An 18,476-nucleotide genomic window follows, 5' to 3' on the forward strand; every position below is an offset into this window, starting at 1 on the left:
TACAGGCTTCTGTCATTTACTATTAAATGGGGTTTGTCACTTTACCTACCACAGTTATCTGCAAGGATCTCATCAAAGACACCATCAAACACCACCGTGGACTCTATCGTACCTTCGAAATTCTCAATGGCCCAAGATACACTTTCCCTTGTTTAGAACGGCGTAGGGATTGATTATACAGGGCTATAAAATTTGAAATATAAAGAATCTCTCGGGTGTAACAAGGAAGAATGAAGACTTTACGGAGCAATTATGGAAAATGTTGCAATTGGAGATCTCTGAATAGCAATAAACCCTCATTTCATGTGACGCTCCTTCCCATCCTCTTCAAAAGGGTTATCGAGCGGAACAAAACACTCGAGGATTCTCAGATGTGCATTTTAAGAGAATTTTTTAAAGGGAGACAACCTTCCCCATGCACATAAGGGACTCCACCACGATAAATATTACTTAAGTAACAAGGCGTAGTAATGTGTAGCTGTGTGAGAAGAACCCTATTTCTTCAATCCCTGCTCCCATACATTCCTGCCTACAATTCGACATTCAAATTTGGTCTAAAATAAGAGGAGAACGAGGACTCACGTCAAGAGCAATGAAACCAACTATGCCATGAGAGAAGAGGGCTAATCTTCCATGGACATCTTCCACATGAACCTTCCACTCGACATTCGCTCACACACCATCTCCTTCGCAGACAGGGTGACAATTTATAAACAAGCAAGACAACTATGTGTTCAGAAGTGTGCAAGAATTTAAGAAAAGCTAATGAGGTACGAAGGCACCGAAGTTATGCATTTCGGGTCACGACCACCACCATCACGCATTCTTATGGATGTATATGCCTGCACTTCTTACGATGCATATCGAAGCTCTCTTTGCGATTCTCATTTTTAGCCTTTCTCATACTTTGCAAATCGCACATGTATTGTACATATATCGTCCAAACCTTAAAAAATATCAAAATGGAATGTGTATTTAAGATCTAATTTACAAAAGTACAGTTCCAATCTTGATTTTCCATTATTGCATAAAGTGCAGTCTTTATGGTTAACAGCATTGAATTCAAATTCAGACCCTGTTGTATATGCAGTCTATGGCACAATACGGACTGTGTGCCTTTCACACTTTTTTAAAAACCCAAAAGTCGCGTCGGCACAAAGTTTGTTCATTTTATGGAAGCGTACAAAAAGCGCTCTTTTGTGCGGATGTAGGTGTATGAGAAGGTGTTAGATTACTTGGGAAAGCAGAACACAACAGGTTTACAGGAACAAGAGGCTCACAGCACGGCACCAAAGTTGCAAATTGTTTGTGCCAAGCTGTGAAGTCCTGGGGGAATTGTCATATCGAATTGTCATAATAAAATAAACCCGCAAAGGTGGCTCATGCTCGTGTCGCTGTTTCTTGTAGAATTTGTGAATTACCATAATTAATTTCTGATGAAATCTGATTCGCTTGCCATCACGAGAATATTAGATTCTCATACCTTGTCTTGTCAAGTCAGCATATGCATTCACGCTCTACGAGGAAATAATGCCCACCTCCTTGACACATGAGAGTTGGACGATCAAATTGAATTTATTTATCATGTAGAGGAAACGTAATCGAATATTTGAATTCGTCAAGTACGGCCCAAAATTTAGCTGAAACATGAAACTTTATCTGCTCTCTAATCACACGGGATCAGTAAGACAAAGGTATCTTATTGTTACAATAAATTGTCACTTTTCAAAATTATGCCCAATCTCTGACATATATACATGTTTATGTGTGCATTTGTATGTATACAGAGCCAGTAATCTGTACAGATCTTATACGATGGGATTTATAACTCCCTAAAAAACTGATAGTAACGGGCTCTTGTGCCATATTTGACAATGTGTATGTAAATCTAGCTCAATAATCGTTAGTCGTCTGAATATGGAATACACGAGAAATAAGCAATTTCCGTTTAGAATTAAACATTTATCACCATCATCAAGTCTGAACGTTCCAACTGTAGCTGCCCAATCTGAATTTGAGCACATATTAACATTAATATAAAATAACTGGACTTTCGATACAGACAGAACGAAACTGCATGCACATTAGAAATCCCTCTACGAAAACTATGCGTGACACATCCGTTAGTAAGTTCCTGAAATATGTATGCATCGTACGAAATGACGTGATCATGATTATGCCCTTACACAGAGGAAATAAATATCGTTTTGATTCCTCAAGCATAGCAAAATGTCGTGATGTCGTTAATTCCTAATTTAAGCAATAGCATCACCGAATTTTGCCAAGTCAGTTATTCGCCTAAATTTCCACGAAGAAATGGCCAGTTAAACTGGGATCATGAATTTATTTATAAGGCGTCTTCCTCGCTCAGGACGAACATGAAAGTGTTGTCGTGAGCATCGAAGATTATGACAGAGACATTGTTTTGCACGCTTTGAACTGGATCCTATTATTTCTGATTTACACATGAAAATTTCAAAGTGAGCATCTCAATTGAGTTCAAGTTCGGCAATTGAAACAAGACAAGGAGTGAAAAATAACTCGAATTTTTGGGCCAAAATACAAGAAGGATGACAAAGAAAAAAGCAGAGATGTTACGGCGAGAACGGTGACACGACATGTCCACATCTGAGCGTGAAGGAGATTACTGTGTATGTAGAAACAGTTTAGATGATGGTGGCAAGAGAACAAATTTATTTATGCACCCACGGAGCAAATTATTCCGTAATTCCGTAAGTTGCATATTGCCATATTTTACTCTGATTGACTCCCTCCTAAAATCATAATATGCAACAGCCAGGATTATATCAATAAGACAGATATTTTTGCAATACCATGTTGAGTTCTTTGTAGTTTAAATAAAAATTCGAACTTTTATACATTTGACTTTGGACAAAAAATAATGACATAATTTTCTGATGAAATTATAGACTTCAATAACTAATACGGAGGTGGATTTATGTGCTTTACAGCTCGACTTTATTTTTATCATTGGATTTTGCAGCCGACTTTCCAGCTTTCACATTCTTGAGGTGAGCAGGAGGATCAGGTGCGGTCGAATCAACCACGTCGTCTTGTATTAAAACACTCAAGAATTCGCGAATGCTGTCGAATATAGTCGCATACTCTAAGAAATTCTTAATATTGGTCTTGAGCTCGTTTGTGTCACCGACGATGGAATAGAAGAAAAATATCCTTTCCTTGTTGACTCGAGCAACTCTTCGAAGCAAAGCTGGGTTTTTTGAGTAAATTTCAAAAAGTTTCTTCCAGTCTGACCAAGGGGCCTTTTCAATCAGGCTGGACACAATATTAATGGGGACGTCCAGCAAAACACTAATATATTCGATTGGGTCCTTGCCTACTTTCTCAAAAAATGCTGTCAATGTATCCTTCGTGTATGATTTAATATCTTCCCCTCGTTGCAACCACTTTTGTTGTTCGTCTTTCCAGTCGCCTTCATTCGCCTTTTTCGGCAGAATTAAATATTGGAATTACCGCAAAGTTTTTAAAAAATTGTGAGAAATATATTTTCAAAAATAAATTAAAGTACTTCTCGTCGTCCTTTATCGAAATAGGACGCCACGAGTTTAACGGTGTCGAGAAGTCCTTCTGGCAAATTTTCCTCTTCTTGAGACAGTCCAAGTCTACCAAGAAATTCAGAGTAGGAATCTGCTCCTATGTCCTACGATATTAACCCCACTTTTGTATATGTCAAACAAAGTTTGAAAATAAATATAATTAACCGAGATTATTAACTTACTTTTGGAATTGAAAGTACGAAGAACAGACTCAGAAATACTGTCCTCCCTTTCATGCTTATAACGTAATCCTTATTGGTAAGACTGGTCTATGGAGTTATTGAATGAATGCGAAACGAAAAGTTTTCAACGATTGCTCTAAGATCGTCGTAAAACATAACCAATCAGCCTTTGAGAAAGCGCGATTAAGAGAATATGCTTATTTGTAAGAACGCATAAACATATCCCTTCCTTCAACTGGCAAATTACCTTGAATTGATTTCTTAATATTGCTAAATTACGTGGAGCAAGTGAACTGATTGGTTCACTGAGTTAAGCCTAATGAGCAAAGTTCCCTCACAAACACTTAAATTTTATGTGGTGACAAGGTTGAAATTAAGCAACACAATCAGAACAATGAGCAATCTAAATTTATGAACATTATTGTTTACTGTTGTTTGAAAGTTTTTGCCGTTCTTATGCATGACCCACATTGTTTATACTACTTTGTCGGTTTGGTGCCAGGTGCCAGAACAATTGCTGCTTCTGCTGCGAAAGTGAAAGCTCTTGGCCAGGAATGAGTAGGCGTATGCACTTGTGCTTTCAACAAAGCATGGCAAACTGTCAGCCAGCCGGGCAACTTACGTAACAACTTATCGAAGTTTCGTGACCCCCGAAAAGAAATACTTGATTTGGACTTGGTTTTGATCCGAGTGAGCAACTGGTCTCAAATCATGGATTGTCGTGTCATATCCTAAATTTCACCACCAGACTGCGCAAATGACCCGCGATTTCTTGTAGAAAATTGTTACACTAACAGTTGACTTATCAGTCATCTATGCTTTTACGTATGTAGGCACAACTATGGATGGAACATATCACGCACACATTTTACCTGTCAGATACTAAGTATGAAAAATTATGGGAAAGATTGCAGATGAAAAAACTTCTGTGCGAATGCGAGCAACGTAAAGTACTTTATCGTTATACGGCGCTCGTTCATTCATCCTTGGCGAAAGTACAGTTACACAACACTCAAGTCTCCGACACTGTGTGGACTCCTTATACAACAACCAGTCTTGTTGGACACTAAAACTCCATGAACATCACCGAAACAGAAAACTGCGTGATTGTGGGCAAAATGAGATTATGTCTTTATTATGTCGCACAATTGACCTAGCAATTTAAACGACATTATTACCACAATTGGATGGATATTTAGTAACAATACCCGGAATAGCATGGACCAAAGTTAAGATATCCAGGTCATGCGGTTCATAATAAAAAAGATCGCACCATAAACTAATCAAACCTCAAATCTGGATTTGAGCTTTAGCTATCTTGGAGCTTTAGTCAAACGCTGTTACGGAGATGTGAGCCATAGCAAGAAAGAGTTCAACGTGGGAAAACATGAGACGACTGGATCCGAAATGTTGTAGTGTGTGAAATATTATGATAAAATTTCTGCTATTCGCTGGAGGAACATGGCGATTCCTTATGAAGATTAATGATCTCGATGTTTCACTTTTCCTCGTTTTTCTCTCTCCACTTTAGTTTCCTCGCGAATGGGAGTAAGCGACTAATGCTGGAATTCTCTTCAAGTGAACAGTTCCGCTTATAGTTAATTTGGCTCCAGAAAGAGAAGAACCATTGGAGGTGAAAATGTTAAACCATTTAAATTCGCTCACACAAACGAACGGATGTCCATAATATAATAATCCAGCATAATTGTTTATATCGTTTTACTGACTTTATAGGGAAAAAATAATAAGTATTTCTTAAATTGACATGACACTGATCCCATTTACATTGAGTGGCATTGCTTCGAGGTGAAGTTCATCTTCTCATCCTGAGATGCAGCAGCAATCCTTCTTGCAACACGCACAGGAACGTTCTCCTATTTGTTTACGACAGACACATTAATCTCGCATGCTTTCCGAGACATCTTAATCGATCCCACTCACACTCGTGTCAAGGCAGTCATTTCATTTCCTAGGTGCAGCTGGAATACTGCACCACAGCCATTCAAACAAATAATCCACTCACGTAATAAATATGCGTGTACCTTACTTGAACCTTAATTGTGCATGAATGCGCGTATATGCATGTACGAGTAGGCACATACAATTCGGCGTAATTCTCTTAAAAAATGGATGAAGAATGCATTCCTGGGGAATTCTAACTCCCGATGGATTTATTTGTTAACTAGCGTGCAACTTTACAACGATGTTGTATTGGTAATGTAAAAGTAGTCTCGACACAAGTTGCTGCATGTTTCTATCTTTGGCAGACTTGGTACAGCTCCACAGGCGACAAAAGTTTGTCCCAACCACAATGCAAGTACAAATTCTAAAGACAAAATCTTCTGGGAACAATAATTAAGCCATTTAGTAAATTAGCCATGACATAAACCTCGCAAATAAAATACATCAAATAGAGTTCTTGTTTTTTATAATGAAAACACCAGTGGAAGTAGCAACAGTAGTGTGGATCATGCAAAAAATATGTACGTCGAGGATTGTGACGCGAATTGTGACAATATCAGTTGCAGAGGCGAAATGACAGATGGATATAAATGCGTCAATCATAATGAAATTAGTTTCTTTGCAAACTAAGGAACCACACACTTTTCGTATCTTTTATCGTTTATGGGCAAATCTAAATCATGTCAAACTGATTTTGTGAGATGATAGCTCCACTTACAAAGTTTGAAATGTGAACGAGCATAACCTTTGCGGGATTCATGATATGGATCTGCTTTGTATAGAACAAAAAGAAAAGTGATAAATGGGTGGCTGGAAATTCCCTCCAGCAACACAAATCGCCCTGATAAAAACATTAAGATACGAATAAATGCGATACCATCTTTAATTACATATATTTTGTAGAATTTGGTAATTTGATGGTGTCCAATGTGTAAAATTGAGTAATTGGTTAGGATAAACACGGAGCATGTCCCCATATTTGGCCATGCATGCGAATCAAATTTGTACAATGTGGTCATCAAACACATCAAAAACCAGTAGACAGGAGTCATAAATGTCAGCTTAAGAAACATGCAAAGTGTCGTCGTAATTTAAACAGAGTCAAATTGCCCTCTGTTCCATCCACACCCAAAAATTCTGCAAGAAAGATAAAAGAATAAAATCTCACAAACACCAACAATCGCATTCACCATTGCATCTCGCAACGGGCTAAAACTCGTTGGACTTTATTAGGATACAAATCAGCAGAGTTCACGTTTGTTCAAACAAGAATACCTATCACCACCAACAAATGGGAAGTGGCCATTAAACCGAAGCCTTGAATGGGCCTTACAAATATATTCCTTGATAACCTCGTCCAATAAAGGCTGGTTTACGATAAGGAACGAGTGTTTGTAATTAATTCATTTATTATCGAAAATTGTTGAACAAGTTGCTGGAATGCAGAGACATTGAAATGCAATGAGGATGCTCCTCCACTCCGTCTGACATCCAAAACGGCTGTCAATAACCTTATAAAGAAATGGCGACGGACAACTACGGAGCGGACTGGTTGCGACCATTTCATTATTTGTGTCTCTAACTGTTGATTGCGATATTATGACGCGTCCTCCCAGCCCAAGCAACTGGTCAGTAAAAAAGTAAACCTTTGACTCACTCGGGTGGCTGACGGCTATTCTAATTTAAATGAAATCATTTGAATAAAAGCAGACAAATATGGGGTTTAAGCTTGGTGCGGTGCGGTTCATCTTCCTTGACTGCGTGGATCCTTACTGGTACACATACCTGGTTACAATGGATCCCATTAGCATATAAATGAGGTGCTATTGTACTAGATGGAAGAATGCTGAAGTAAGCTATTTCACCATTGACATTTGCAGAATTGGATATGGAATTGAGCAAGATTTATTGCGGTTTCATAAGAAGAAAATACGACACCTACACATCCAACTTCCTTCCGAAAACGATTTTTTGCGGTGCATCTATAGGTAATCAGTACCAGTAGGATGCATTTCCAATTGTGGACAACATTTCTACATGACAACATACTTAAATCTTATTATGCATAGTATTATTCAAATTGGTGAAAATACATGCAAATGCTTGTAATGAAGAGTATGAACTATTTCAATATTACTTGACACTTTATCGTTCTACGTATAGGGCACCATGCCAAAGAAGAGGTATCCATTAATTGTGGCACTATTGGGATGTCATTATGCAACAAACAACGTAGTCCCCTGGATTTTTTAACTTAGGATTTTTTGGCTATTATGCACAGCAGCAGTTTTTAATTAAGAACACTTAGCTGTCGTCTAAAGGATTATTTTGAAAAAATGAGTCTGATGAAAAGTTCAGATTGTATGTACCTGAAAGTTTGCAGTTTCATAAATAATTGAAAATGTCCACCGATACCGTTCAAACAACACACCAAACCATGATGAGTAATCATGAGGATGGAAAATACTAATGAATATATAAAACATTTTTGTTTGCCGATTTATGGACAATATCAATTAATAAATAGCACGAAATGGGTAGTGAGTTAAAGCACTCAGAACTATGAAGTTAAATACGCATATGTATGTACGTATAAGACATTCCCTGCAAAATAAATTGGCAACAATACTTTAGTTGGTACAAGATTAATTTCATATCCTTAACGGAGATGTTGCCAGCATCTCAATTAGTAACTACACTGCCAAGCCGAAACGAAAATGAAGTTGTAAAACGATTTGGTTTATACCATCTGGATTTTACGACCCCGAATGCAATTGTATTGCCTTGGTTGAAACTGTCCGCAGCTCAGAGAGCAAGATCCACAGTGGAAATTTTTATCATCAATAAAAAGCTGGTTCTACTAAAAAAATCCGGTTCTACTTTGAGAAATTCCTTGAACAAACAGAAGTTCGTGGGATAGGAAGAGAGACGACGAGAGTCATAAACGGGACGGGCCGTTCCAATTAATCAACAGCTCAAATGTCTAATCTAATGATTACATTAAATTCACTTCAGTACCCTCATTTACGAAATAATTAACAAAAACATGTTGATAAATTGTTAAATTATTCCTGATTGTATTGAGAAATAACACGACTCAAAGCGTGATTCTCCGCAGTGGGTTTAATAAATGCCTTGGTCCAGTGTGGTCGTCTTTGGCTGAAAGTGCAATTGGAATACGAATAATGGATGGATAACTACATAATCTTATTGCATTCACGACGAATCACTGTTTGGGGGTGTTCTTGTCCTGAGAAAGTAATCAGGCATGAAGTTGCTTAATAACTTGGCGCAGTGGTTGGCAAATATGCATGGTGAGCAAAGAAAGAAACTGACTCATCCTCACTTGCATTAACCCAATGGTAACAAAGTAGTGCCACCCATGAAGAGAATCCTAATAGGATTTTGATAAAGATTTTAACTGCATCTAGCATATTATTGCATCCCAGTTGTTTCTAAACTTATCTGCCTTCAAGAAATACCAAGAATTTGATTATTTTACTTTCATAGTGACTTTTACCTGCAATCTTAACAGCGAAATATATATGCATAAGGCAAATGAAAATAAATGGCGAGCTATTACATACATATGTCCAAAGAGAAGTCTATTAACAATAATATTTTGATTGTATGTATGCATTAACAACAAACCATATAAACGAATCAATGTATTGTTGATTGCATAATAATTACTTTTTTTCTTGTGACATCCGACTGTGATTTTAATTGCATTGAAAGACAAATTTTTAAATTCTGAAATTTAATACGCCGTGTCCATTAAACATGACAAAATTTATTATCCCTTGTTCAAAACATTGCATTTTATTGTTATGCTAAAGTAGTGACCGGTATGTGTCAAACTACATTTTGCTTAAAGACAAGTCAAAGCTTTTTTGAAAGTGCATCCTCGAGCTTCATTAAAAAAAGGATAAGACAAGAACTGTCGCCTTGAATTTAGCTATTCAGTTTTGTACACGTGACTGGCCAAAATTCTGATTTTAATATTGTAGGAAAATTTAAAACTATCTATAAATTACTACTTAAAAATCTTTTGATGAATGAAAATGATTTTTGTTTCGGGAACCGGTTTCTTATATTTACAACATGTAAATATCAAGTGAGTTGTTACTTAATGCGAAAATACTACTTATCGTTAGATATGTAAAAATATTTTGATATTTTTGTGAATAAAGTTTGATGCGAATTTTGCAGAAAGAATAAATGTATGTATGTATAAGCAAGTTTATAATTTGATGGTCACCAGCACCAGGAGCTGCCATTGAGTATTTTGGTTGTAATTGGATATAGCCTTCAGTAAATCCTGTCGGCATTATTGCGGAGTTGATCCTACCACAAATTCCTTACCTGCAACACAAAAAAAACAATAAAACTTAATTTAGTAAATTACCAAACCATGAATTTCATTCAATTTTACTGTCCACATGAATTCGTACATACACAGAATACAAATAAGTATACGAAACAATATTAATGTGTACGTGCTACCTTATTGTTATGTAAAATGTTTACTTGTTGTTATTTACTGCGGCGACAGATTGGAGAAACATTTATGCATGCATATGATATGTGTGTACATGAAATGAATTAACTTGGGTTGCATTAATATTTTTATGCCGAACTGGGCAAAATTTGAGAAGTGCAACTAATTTTAGAGAAGGAGGCGAGGTGATAAAACTGCTCGTGAGCTCGTGAGCAAAATAAATGAGACGATTGCGAACAAACTTTGAAAAGGTTGCCACGACTGAATATATACATGCCACCCCATTTGTCCCTGTTTTCTGAGTAGAATGGAAATTACTTTTGGACTTGGAGACGCAGCCAGCAGAGAAAAGCGGAGGTGCTCAATCAAATTACCACAAAATGGACATTGGGGACGATAAAATACACAAAGGAATTTCCTTTGATGCTCTCTATGCCCATGATTGTGGTTGGTTTGTAGAATCCTTCATTTTATACGACTGAAATGTGTGTGAAGCAGAACTTTGTCCTTTTTCTCTGTCTGTCGCCAATTCATTCATTGTGACGGTCAACCATGGCGTTGTTTGCGGTCCGCCTGCCTTCCACTCTTTTCCAAGTGGATGATTTGAACCGTTGATTGATATTCTGCTTCCATCCTGATAGGAATTGGATAGGAAATGAACGAGGACAAATATGAAACCAAGTGGACAGTGCTCAACTACTAAAACACAATGAAACAATCACAACCTCACCGCAATTCGACGGTTCAAGAGTGGGAATGACAAGACACCACTGCCGCAGCTACATACCCTAATAACTCGTTCCTCAATGTGGAACATTGAAACAATTGGTTCGCAATGTTGTATTTCAGTCTGAATGGCATCTACGCTTCGGAATCTATTCAAATTCTACTCAAACCTTGCAAAATAATTGGGTTTCACTCCTCGATACGATCAGAGATGTAGGACTTGGTTTGCAATAATGTATACGAATCGTTTATTTACCTAACCAACCACGCACACATTGAGGAAGACTGGGTCATCAGATACAAGGCTATAATCCTTTTTGACAGTTTTTGTTAAATGTAGAAGAATATCTGTACATAGATATGACGCCATTTATGTAATAAAAAGAAACCTACGCACTTCAGGGACACGAAATTCAAGATTATGCGAATATAAAAGATTTTAGGCGTACAATTTTAAGTGACGCAGTGAGCACGACAAAAAAATAGTAGTACTCACTTAGACATTTCCAGTTTCATGCCTGGGAGGATTTGCGTATAAATGTATCTCATTCCATTCCATTTCGTATCAAAATTTGCACTTTCCATCTGGACCAGACTACTGGCGATAACGAGATAAATTTGTCGCTTCCACCCGCATTTCCTGCAACCTATAACCGCAGGCTACTCGGAGAATGAAATCATCGCACGCTGCTACGTACAAATGTACCTACGAACGTACGTATCTGATGGATATTTCAATTTATACATCAAACCACAATTTTCTTACTTTTTCAAAATAAAGCTTTGGTTTATGTAAAATGGCATATTTTAGACACAAATTCACGGAAGAATAAGGCGAAAACAGAATATCTAATGGCTTCAATACGATTTTATAGCATAGTTTCATCTTTAATTCAATCTTGCATATGTACACATTAGCGATTCCATTCCCATGTTAGAACAATCTGAATTGAGTATCTATAATTCGACTATCCAGCGTGTAAATATTTATAATTGTTCATTTTCAGAGCATTTATTTACGTAACAAATACATGAAGTACTATATAACACAAACAACAATGAGGGGAAAGCATGCCTTGAGAAAAGTGAAAGTCAAAGCACCAAATTGAATAGAAATTGTTGTATACTTGAAGTGCTCACAACTCACTCTCAGCTTTATTCAGCAGCAGGAGCCGAAAGAATCGCAGAGGTTACGATACAAGGAGAAGAAGGGGGATAGCCTTAGCCTATAACAAATGATGCAAGTTGCATAACATCGACAGATGGACTAAATGCCACAATTTATTTACATTACTTTTGTACTTTCTTTGAGCATCGCGCAACATTCAAAGGCCGCATTTTTCATCCACTCGCCACTATTATCAACTGCTTTATGACCATTCTTTTCATCCAGCAGTAATATCACTATCAATACGACAGGGCACAATACATAACCGAATAGGAAAAGTTGTTGGGCTGCATTGCAACATCTGAGAATTTGGAATCTATTTATGTTGTGCAGTTACCACACATGACTACTTTCACCGGGAAGAAGGAGAATGCAGAATTGGTAAACTACTGCTGCTCCCACTTTCACCCGCACAAATAAAAGCGGAGAAATAGCTCTCAATTCTACTTATCCAAGAGCCAGGGATGAAAATAACCAATCCACTTTCACAATGATTTCAGGAAATATCTTGGACGTAGTGGATGAGTATTCAATGTTGTTGATTGTCGATTGGTTTGCTTCATTGCCCAAGTGAAAACTCCTTGCCAAACTTTCCCCGATATTTGAGTAGCACAATGGCACAATTGGCCTGGTCTGGTCTGAGAAAGCGGTAAAAGTCCTCCGAGGAGAACCAAACAGTGCGCTTCGATCAATATCTAAAGTACGAATGGAATTGTGTCGTGTCCTATCCGCCAAAATTCATTCCACTGGGAAACGATAACCGCACAATGTGACACGTGTGTGAGTATAGTGATAAGATTGACACTGCCCATGCACACAATACGTAGGTATGTGTATCGCAGTTTTTCAGCTTTATTTCAAATAAAATTGAGCAGGAAGGAATTAGAATACACACGTCTGCAAAATACTAAGAGAGTCAATTTCAACATAACATTTTCTATTTCGTTATAAAATTTCTGAAACTTGTTTTGCTAAGAAATTTGTCACAAGACTTTCGAACATTTCTACTTCGCTCTAGCCAGAAATACAGCCAGCTTTGGGCATAGCAGTCATGTTATGGAAAGGAAAACAAATATACGATTCCTCTCGTAAATCCGACTTGATCTGCTCATCCACAAGAAGGGTAATTATTCCGGAGACACATTTCAGTCAGAAGAGAAAGGAGAGAAAGAACAGATCAGGAAAGAAGCTGCAGTTTTGGTACGGAGCTGCTATTTTCTAACAACAAAAAACTTCCGCTACCCACCCCTCCTGCTTCTGTTTCCTCGTCCTGTCCTCGTCTCCTTCCCATCTACTCTATTCAAACAGACAGCTTTACTCTGAATACTAACCCTTCTATAATCCAAGTACGAATCCGGATTACCAACCAAAGGTACTCTTCCATCCAATTCCTTTCTTGTTAGAACCGATTGTAACACTATTTCTTGCTTGGAAAGTACAAAAAAGCTGCAGAGGCTCCACTGATAGAGAAATACGTATGTAGTTCCATGCATGTAGCGTGGCCTAGTGCATACAAGAACTCCAAAGCAGAACACAGACACAGGGTGAAAGTGATTTGGGAGAAGGGAACCATACTCCAAGCGGTATATACGTAACGTATCCCATAATATTCCTCACTTTCAGGTCCGCTGGACAAGAGGGGAAGATGAGACCAGACAGGGACGAAGCAAAGAGAACCTCTACGATGATGAAAACTGACGTTTAATTTCCGGGATTTAGCGTTCTTCTTCGTCTTCCTCTATCTCCAGTTTTGCATGCACTGCGTTCTCATATCCAAAGCCATCAAGTACGGCGATGTGCAGCCGTATATAAATATATCACAAACAATATCAGCAACTATGCAATTTCGAAAGTTAAAACTCTGCAGACTTGAATAAAAATTCGTAGCACGCAAACTGCAAACTCAAGTGCGCAAATTGGCTTCAACAAGCGACAAAGTCTGTACTCAAGTCGTCTGGAGGTGAAATTGATTAATTTTACTGGAGCAAAGAAATCTGAGCCGCCTGAAAGAGAGGGGGATTTCTAATTCCTTTTGTGCAAAGGGTGTCCAAAATCACACCTTGTGCTAAACTCAACAAATCTCACGCCTCGGCCTTCGACGAGTACAAAAGTTATGGCCGACCTGGCGTAGAAGCTATTGAAACCAATTGCTGAATTATTAGAAATTCGCTCTTGGACAATCTTTCTATTTATGTAGAGACACTGGTCATGCACAGATTTTAGTGCGTATAGAGATAAGAGTAATATTTCCTAACGTGACAGGACATAAATATCAGAAGGCCTTCGTGGCATATGACATTGTCAATTTAAGGAAATTACAAAAATTGACAACTACAACGCGAGACATTTGGTAATTGAACTGGATGATAAGAAGATGGGAGTTGCGTAGTGAGAAGGAAATCGATCTGGACTTGTGATGTGTAAAAAAATGTAAAAAAAAATGCACAAGCATTCCATTATTTATCCAATATCGTAGATATTATTGAAGTCAAATTTTGTTGGAATAATTTACAAGTATTACTAGCCAAACAATCGGGCAGAACATTAATTTAATTTAATTAAGATGAATTAAACGCCATTTGCTCAGGCACAGGACACACAATAACGTGAAATGCCACCAATGATAAAAGCAGCCAGAGAGAACTTGATGACATTAATCACAAGGCATGAGACGATCGGAATGATGGATTGAGATGGATGATTGTGATATTGCGGTGTAAGTGAAACATACAATGACAAAATCAACGAGCTCATATAACATAAATTTAGTAGAAGTCGGTATTTATGGCGCTACTATATAATGCCAAAAATTCCTAATATTTATACAAGAATACTTCAGCCCTCAGTCATAACGACACGTATACGATGACTACATCGAAAATCCTGTCGCTACTGTGTGACAGGATTACCTGAATATTTACATGGAAATGTATAATCGTATTTCATGATGAAGTACCGACTTCTGGTATTATTTAAATATGTATACAACTGAAACTTGTGATTGCTATCTTCATTTATGTACTTCCGCTAGTCTACAGTTCATTGCAGTAGGACCACAAAGTGTAGAACAGTGCAGACATTGTAGATAATTTGGCTTAAAGTTTCTTGCAAAAAATGCGAGAAGTCCGTAAAGAGAGAAGAGCATCAAGTTGTGGAACTGACACTTCTTAAAGTTCGTATACGAGAATGGTACAAAGCTTTTTCTGATGTGAATTCACAATGAGCCTTTCACTTTAGCAACGTCTGTGCGGCTCTACTCTGTGCTAGCTGAGCTGGTAGTTTCTGGCCAATAATTCCAGTATTCATTCGCATTTTCGGACAAAGTCAAAGAGCAAATTTTCTGTTTCCTGAATCCTAAAAGCTACCGGCTTCACTTCCGCTAGCATGAGCTGTATGCTCTTTGAAGGCAGCAGTGTGGCCCTTACACAGTAAATTCTTTCAGGTTTCCGTATTCCAATCTCGGATTGTAATACTTTATCCAACCAGCAGTGGGTTCAAACGAATGCTACAAGCTATATGATCTTCAATGTTGACACACTTTGAGCGGATTTGAAAACCACAAAGTTTACTTAGTTGTGCTCCACTTGTCACAAAGTGATGCCAAAATTGGCATACATTCCTCTCTCTCTCTCTCTTAGTGACAATAATAAGGATTATTAATATGCTGGAACAGGAGTAAGCTAACATTTACATTTGGAAGAAATAATGAAAGTTTGTGAAAACAATATGCCGTAAAAGAAAGGGGAAAGCCACCCACAAATCCCCACAAATGTGTCCAATTTTGCCAAAATTACTTTGAAAAGCTGAAAAATTAGACTGGTTTACAATATTAACAGATATTAGCCATTAAATTACTGAAAAACAAATGATACAAGTGTCAAGTCACATGTTGCAAATATCCATGAGAAATTGAGTTACTAAAGCCATCAGATTTGGTTCATAAAAAACGAGACGGGTATTAAGAAACTTCGCAAGACCAAAATGAAAGTTTAATTCAACTTGCCAGATTTTAGAGCCTACGCTTTAACTGGAAAATATTCTTCACCGTCTAAACTGGGAACAGTTTTCCAAGTTAATGATGGGCTCTACTACTTGTTGGCTATGTTAGCGATAGACCGCTTTTGTGGGAAAATGAGGGTGGAATTTTTCATCCAAAGAGAAATTATGGTTTCATAAAAAAGTCTCATAAAATCTGGCAGAAAGGAATATTTCACCGTTCACCTTCCACTCCTGGGATGCAATCTGTAGTCTCTATCAAGCATTTATCACTTCCGTTTCCCTCAGTCGCACTTTACACTTTCCTTTTCAGGAACCAAGACGAGGCTGCTGCTGAGTTGTTGCAGTCCTCTAAATAAAGTTCACCACCTTCAACCCCCAAACCAATATTAGCAGCCAGCTAACAATTCTTTTCTTATCGGATGTTCTTACTTAAATTGAACCATTACACGATTGTTATATGCTATCCAGGAAACTCGACATATTTATTTTTAAAGGGTTCCTAAGTGGTTGGTTAGAAATTCGCCGCAACCTCCAGGACGTGCCAAGTTTCTGACTACGGTTAGCATCGAGAAATCGAATAATAATAAACAGCTTTGGAAAAATGCAACACCTCATTTCAAAGTGCATAACATCTTGTAAGTAGTTGACAATTTTACAATTTCAGAGTTATGCGAAAATACATATTCTGATACAGTTAGTCGAAATTTAACAACAGATATGGACAAATTTTTAATCCGAAAAAACTAAAAATAATTTATGAATTTCATCAAATTTTACATCAAGTTGACATCGTAGTATGCGAATTAAGTAGATATGTATGTGTATATACTCGTATGCGTTCAAATCAGTTCACTTTTTAACAAAATTGCAATTAAATATTCCTTAAATGGCAATTTCTTGAAGCTGGATTATGGTAACTTTCAACGTCAAAGTGAAAGTCAGCAAGCTAGCGCCTGAGCCCAGAAAGAAATTGTGCAAGGAGGATTTCATCTGGCTAAAAGTTACTTATGAAAGAGCCTTTGAAGTCTCTTGAGAGAATTGAGAGGGTGAAGGAGAGAGAAAGTAGTATTTAGAAGCGTAGGCACTTCAACCACCGAAAGGTGGTTGAAGTGTAGTATCGCAAAAACTAACGGAAACTACTCAATGTTGAACATCAATTTTCACACATTGAAAGAAATATCTAGTTTCACTCAAAAATTGAGAAAAAGTTCAAGCTTATGTAGAAGTAAGTAACCTTGTCCGCTCACTTTCTCACAACCGCGTCGATATCTCCTTATAATCCATAGAGCGAAAACAAAACAAAAAGTCACTTCAGAAACACGTACGTACTCCTGATCCAAGTAATTTGATATTTTGCGCAATGTATAGAAAAAATGGTAAAACACTCAAGTTCCAGCCGTGTAGTGGCGGAAGTGATGAAAGTCTACGAGGAACGCCCGTTGAAAAACGATACTTTGTTCTCGGCTATAAAGTTCGCAGTACACAACAACGTACCTAATGCATTTTTTATAAGTGACGACGAAGGTGGTGATGAATGACTCGTTGTAGTAGCAAATTCGAACAAAGGGGAGAAAGACAATGTGACACTTCAGAGCGAGCTGCATATCATCCATTTTATTCGCACTAAAGTGTCATACTTACGTAGATCGGCTTTCAAAAATGAATATGAAAGCAAATTTCTTCGTTTCGTATTATTATGCATCCAGAAACATAGCCGACGGTAATATTTTCCGGTTAGATCGATTTTTAGGAAGTATAAGAGAACAAGAATCGTATTTCATTTTCAAGACGAGTTAACAATGATGGGGAAATATTTTATAACACATGCAATAAATGTGGAGCTCATTGTGCGTATATACATATAGAAAAACATTAAACTGGAAAGTGCATGCTTCTCATTAGCATTTATGTGCAGACACATTTAATCTGCAAATTGCGATAATCATAGCATTATAAAAATAACATGTATTTCCCTGTCGATTTTCTTTAACTATGTCGTTATGTGTCTCTCTCATGCATGGAGATAGTTTTAGCTGGATCCATCTAAGTAATTTCAGTAGAGATACTTAAACAAAGAGTGTTGCTTGCAATTAACTGTAAAAGAAAGTGTTGTCGTTTAAGCCTGATGAAATCTCATTCCCTAAACCTTTTGAATTTAGGTATCAAACAACTATGAAAGTAGGAGGATTATAGAATGCATTGACCAAGTTTTATTTCACATTCGAAAATTAGTAGATACTATTTTTAAACTTAACTTAATTTGTCCCATTGTGTTCGTGTATGTGTAACATTATGCAATCAGTTCGCACCTTCTTCGGACCTGCTGCGTGTGTCATTTATTCATAACTAACTCGAAGCTA

At 37.4% G+C, this 18,476-nt stretch overlaps 2 protein-coding genes across 9 annotated transcripts in view; both read right to left on the reverse strand.

Moving 5' to 3' along the window:
* The window catches only part of LOC110842920 (kin of IRRE-like protein 3), a 113,312-nt gene that overhangs the window by 39,426 nt on the left and 55,410 nt on the right, over positions 1–18,476 (reverse strand). The window contains exon 2 of one of the 8 annotated variants that reach the window (XM_035847127.1): positions 9,984–10,087. The exons of the other annotated variants lie outside the window; for them this stretch is intronic. Within the exon in view, the coding sequence (XP_035703020.1) occupies positions 9,984–10,053 (70 nt within the window). The 5' untranslated portion in view covers positions 10,054–10,087. The remainder of the gene's footprint in view (positions 1–9,983; positions 10,088–18,476) is intronic. 8 annotated transcript variants of the gene reach the window in all.
* Positions 2,844–4,257, reverse strand: LOC118434215. The gene is made up of 3 exons (XM_035847130.1): positions 3,761–4,257; positions 3,551–3,682; positions 2,844–3,464 (listed from the first exon to the last, which is right to left on the reverse strand). Exons 1-3 carry the CDS (start codon positions 3,812–3,814, stop codon positions 2,967–2,969), a joined length of 684 nt encoding a protein of 227 aa, XP_035703023.1. The 5' UTR covers positions 3,815–4,257; the 3' UTR covers positions 2,844–2,966.

Source organism: Folsomia candida, unplaced genomic scaffold, assembly GCF_002217175.1.
Source record: "Folsomia candida strain VU population unplaced genomic scaffold, ASM221717v1 Fcan01_Sc002, whole genome shotgun sequence".
Lineage (NCBI taxonomy): Eukaryota > Metazoa > Arthropoda > Collembola > Entomobryomorpha > Isotomidae > Folsomia > Folsomia candida.

Bases quoted from the DNA above. Each gene is read 5' to 3' on its own strand.
- LOC118434215 (XM_035847130.1), bottom strand. From the start codon at position 3,814: ATGAAAGGGAGGACAGTATTTCTGAGTCTGTTCTTCGTACTTTCAATT. The intron at 3,683-3,760 runs GTAAGTTAATAA...TTAATATCGTAG, and splicing joins TCGTACTTTCAATTCCAAAA to GACATAGGAGCAGATTCCTA. The intron at 3,465-3,550 runs GTACTTTAATTT...CTGCCGAAAAAG, and splicing joins TCGATAAAGGACGACGAGAA to GCGAATGAAGGCGACTGGAA.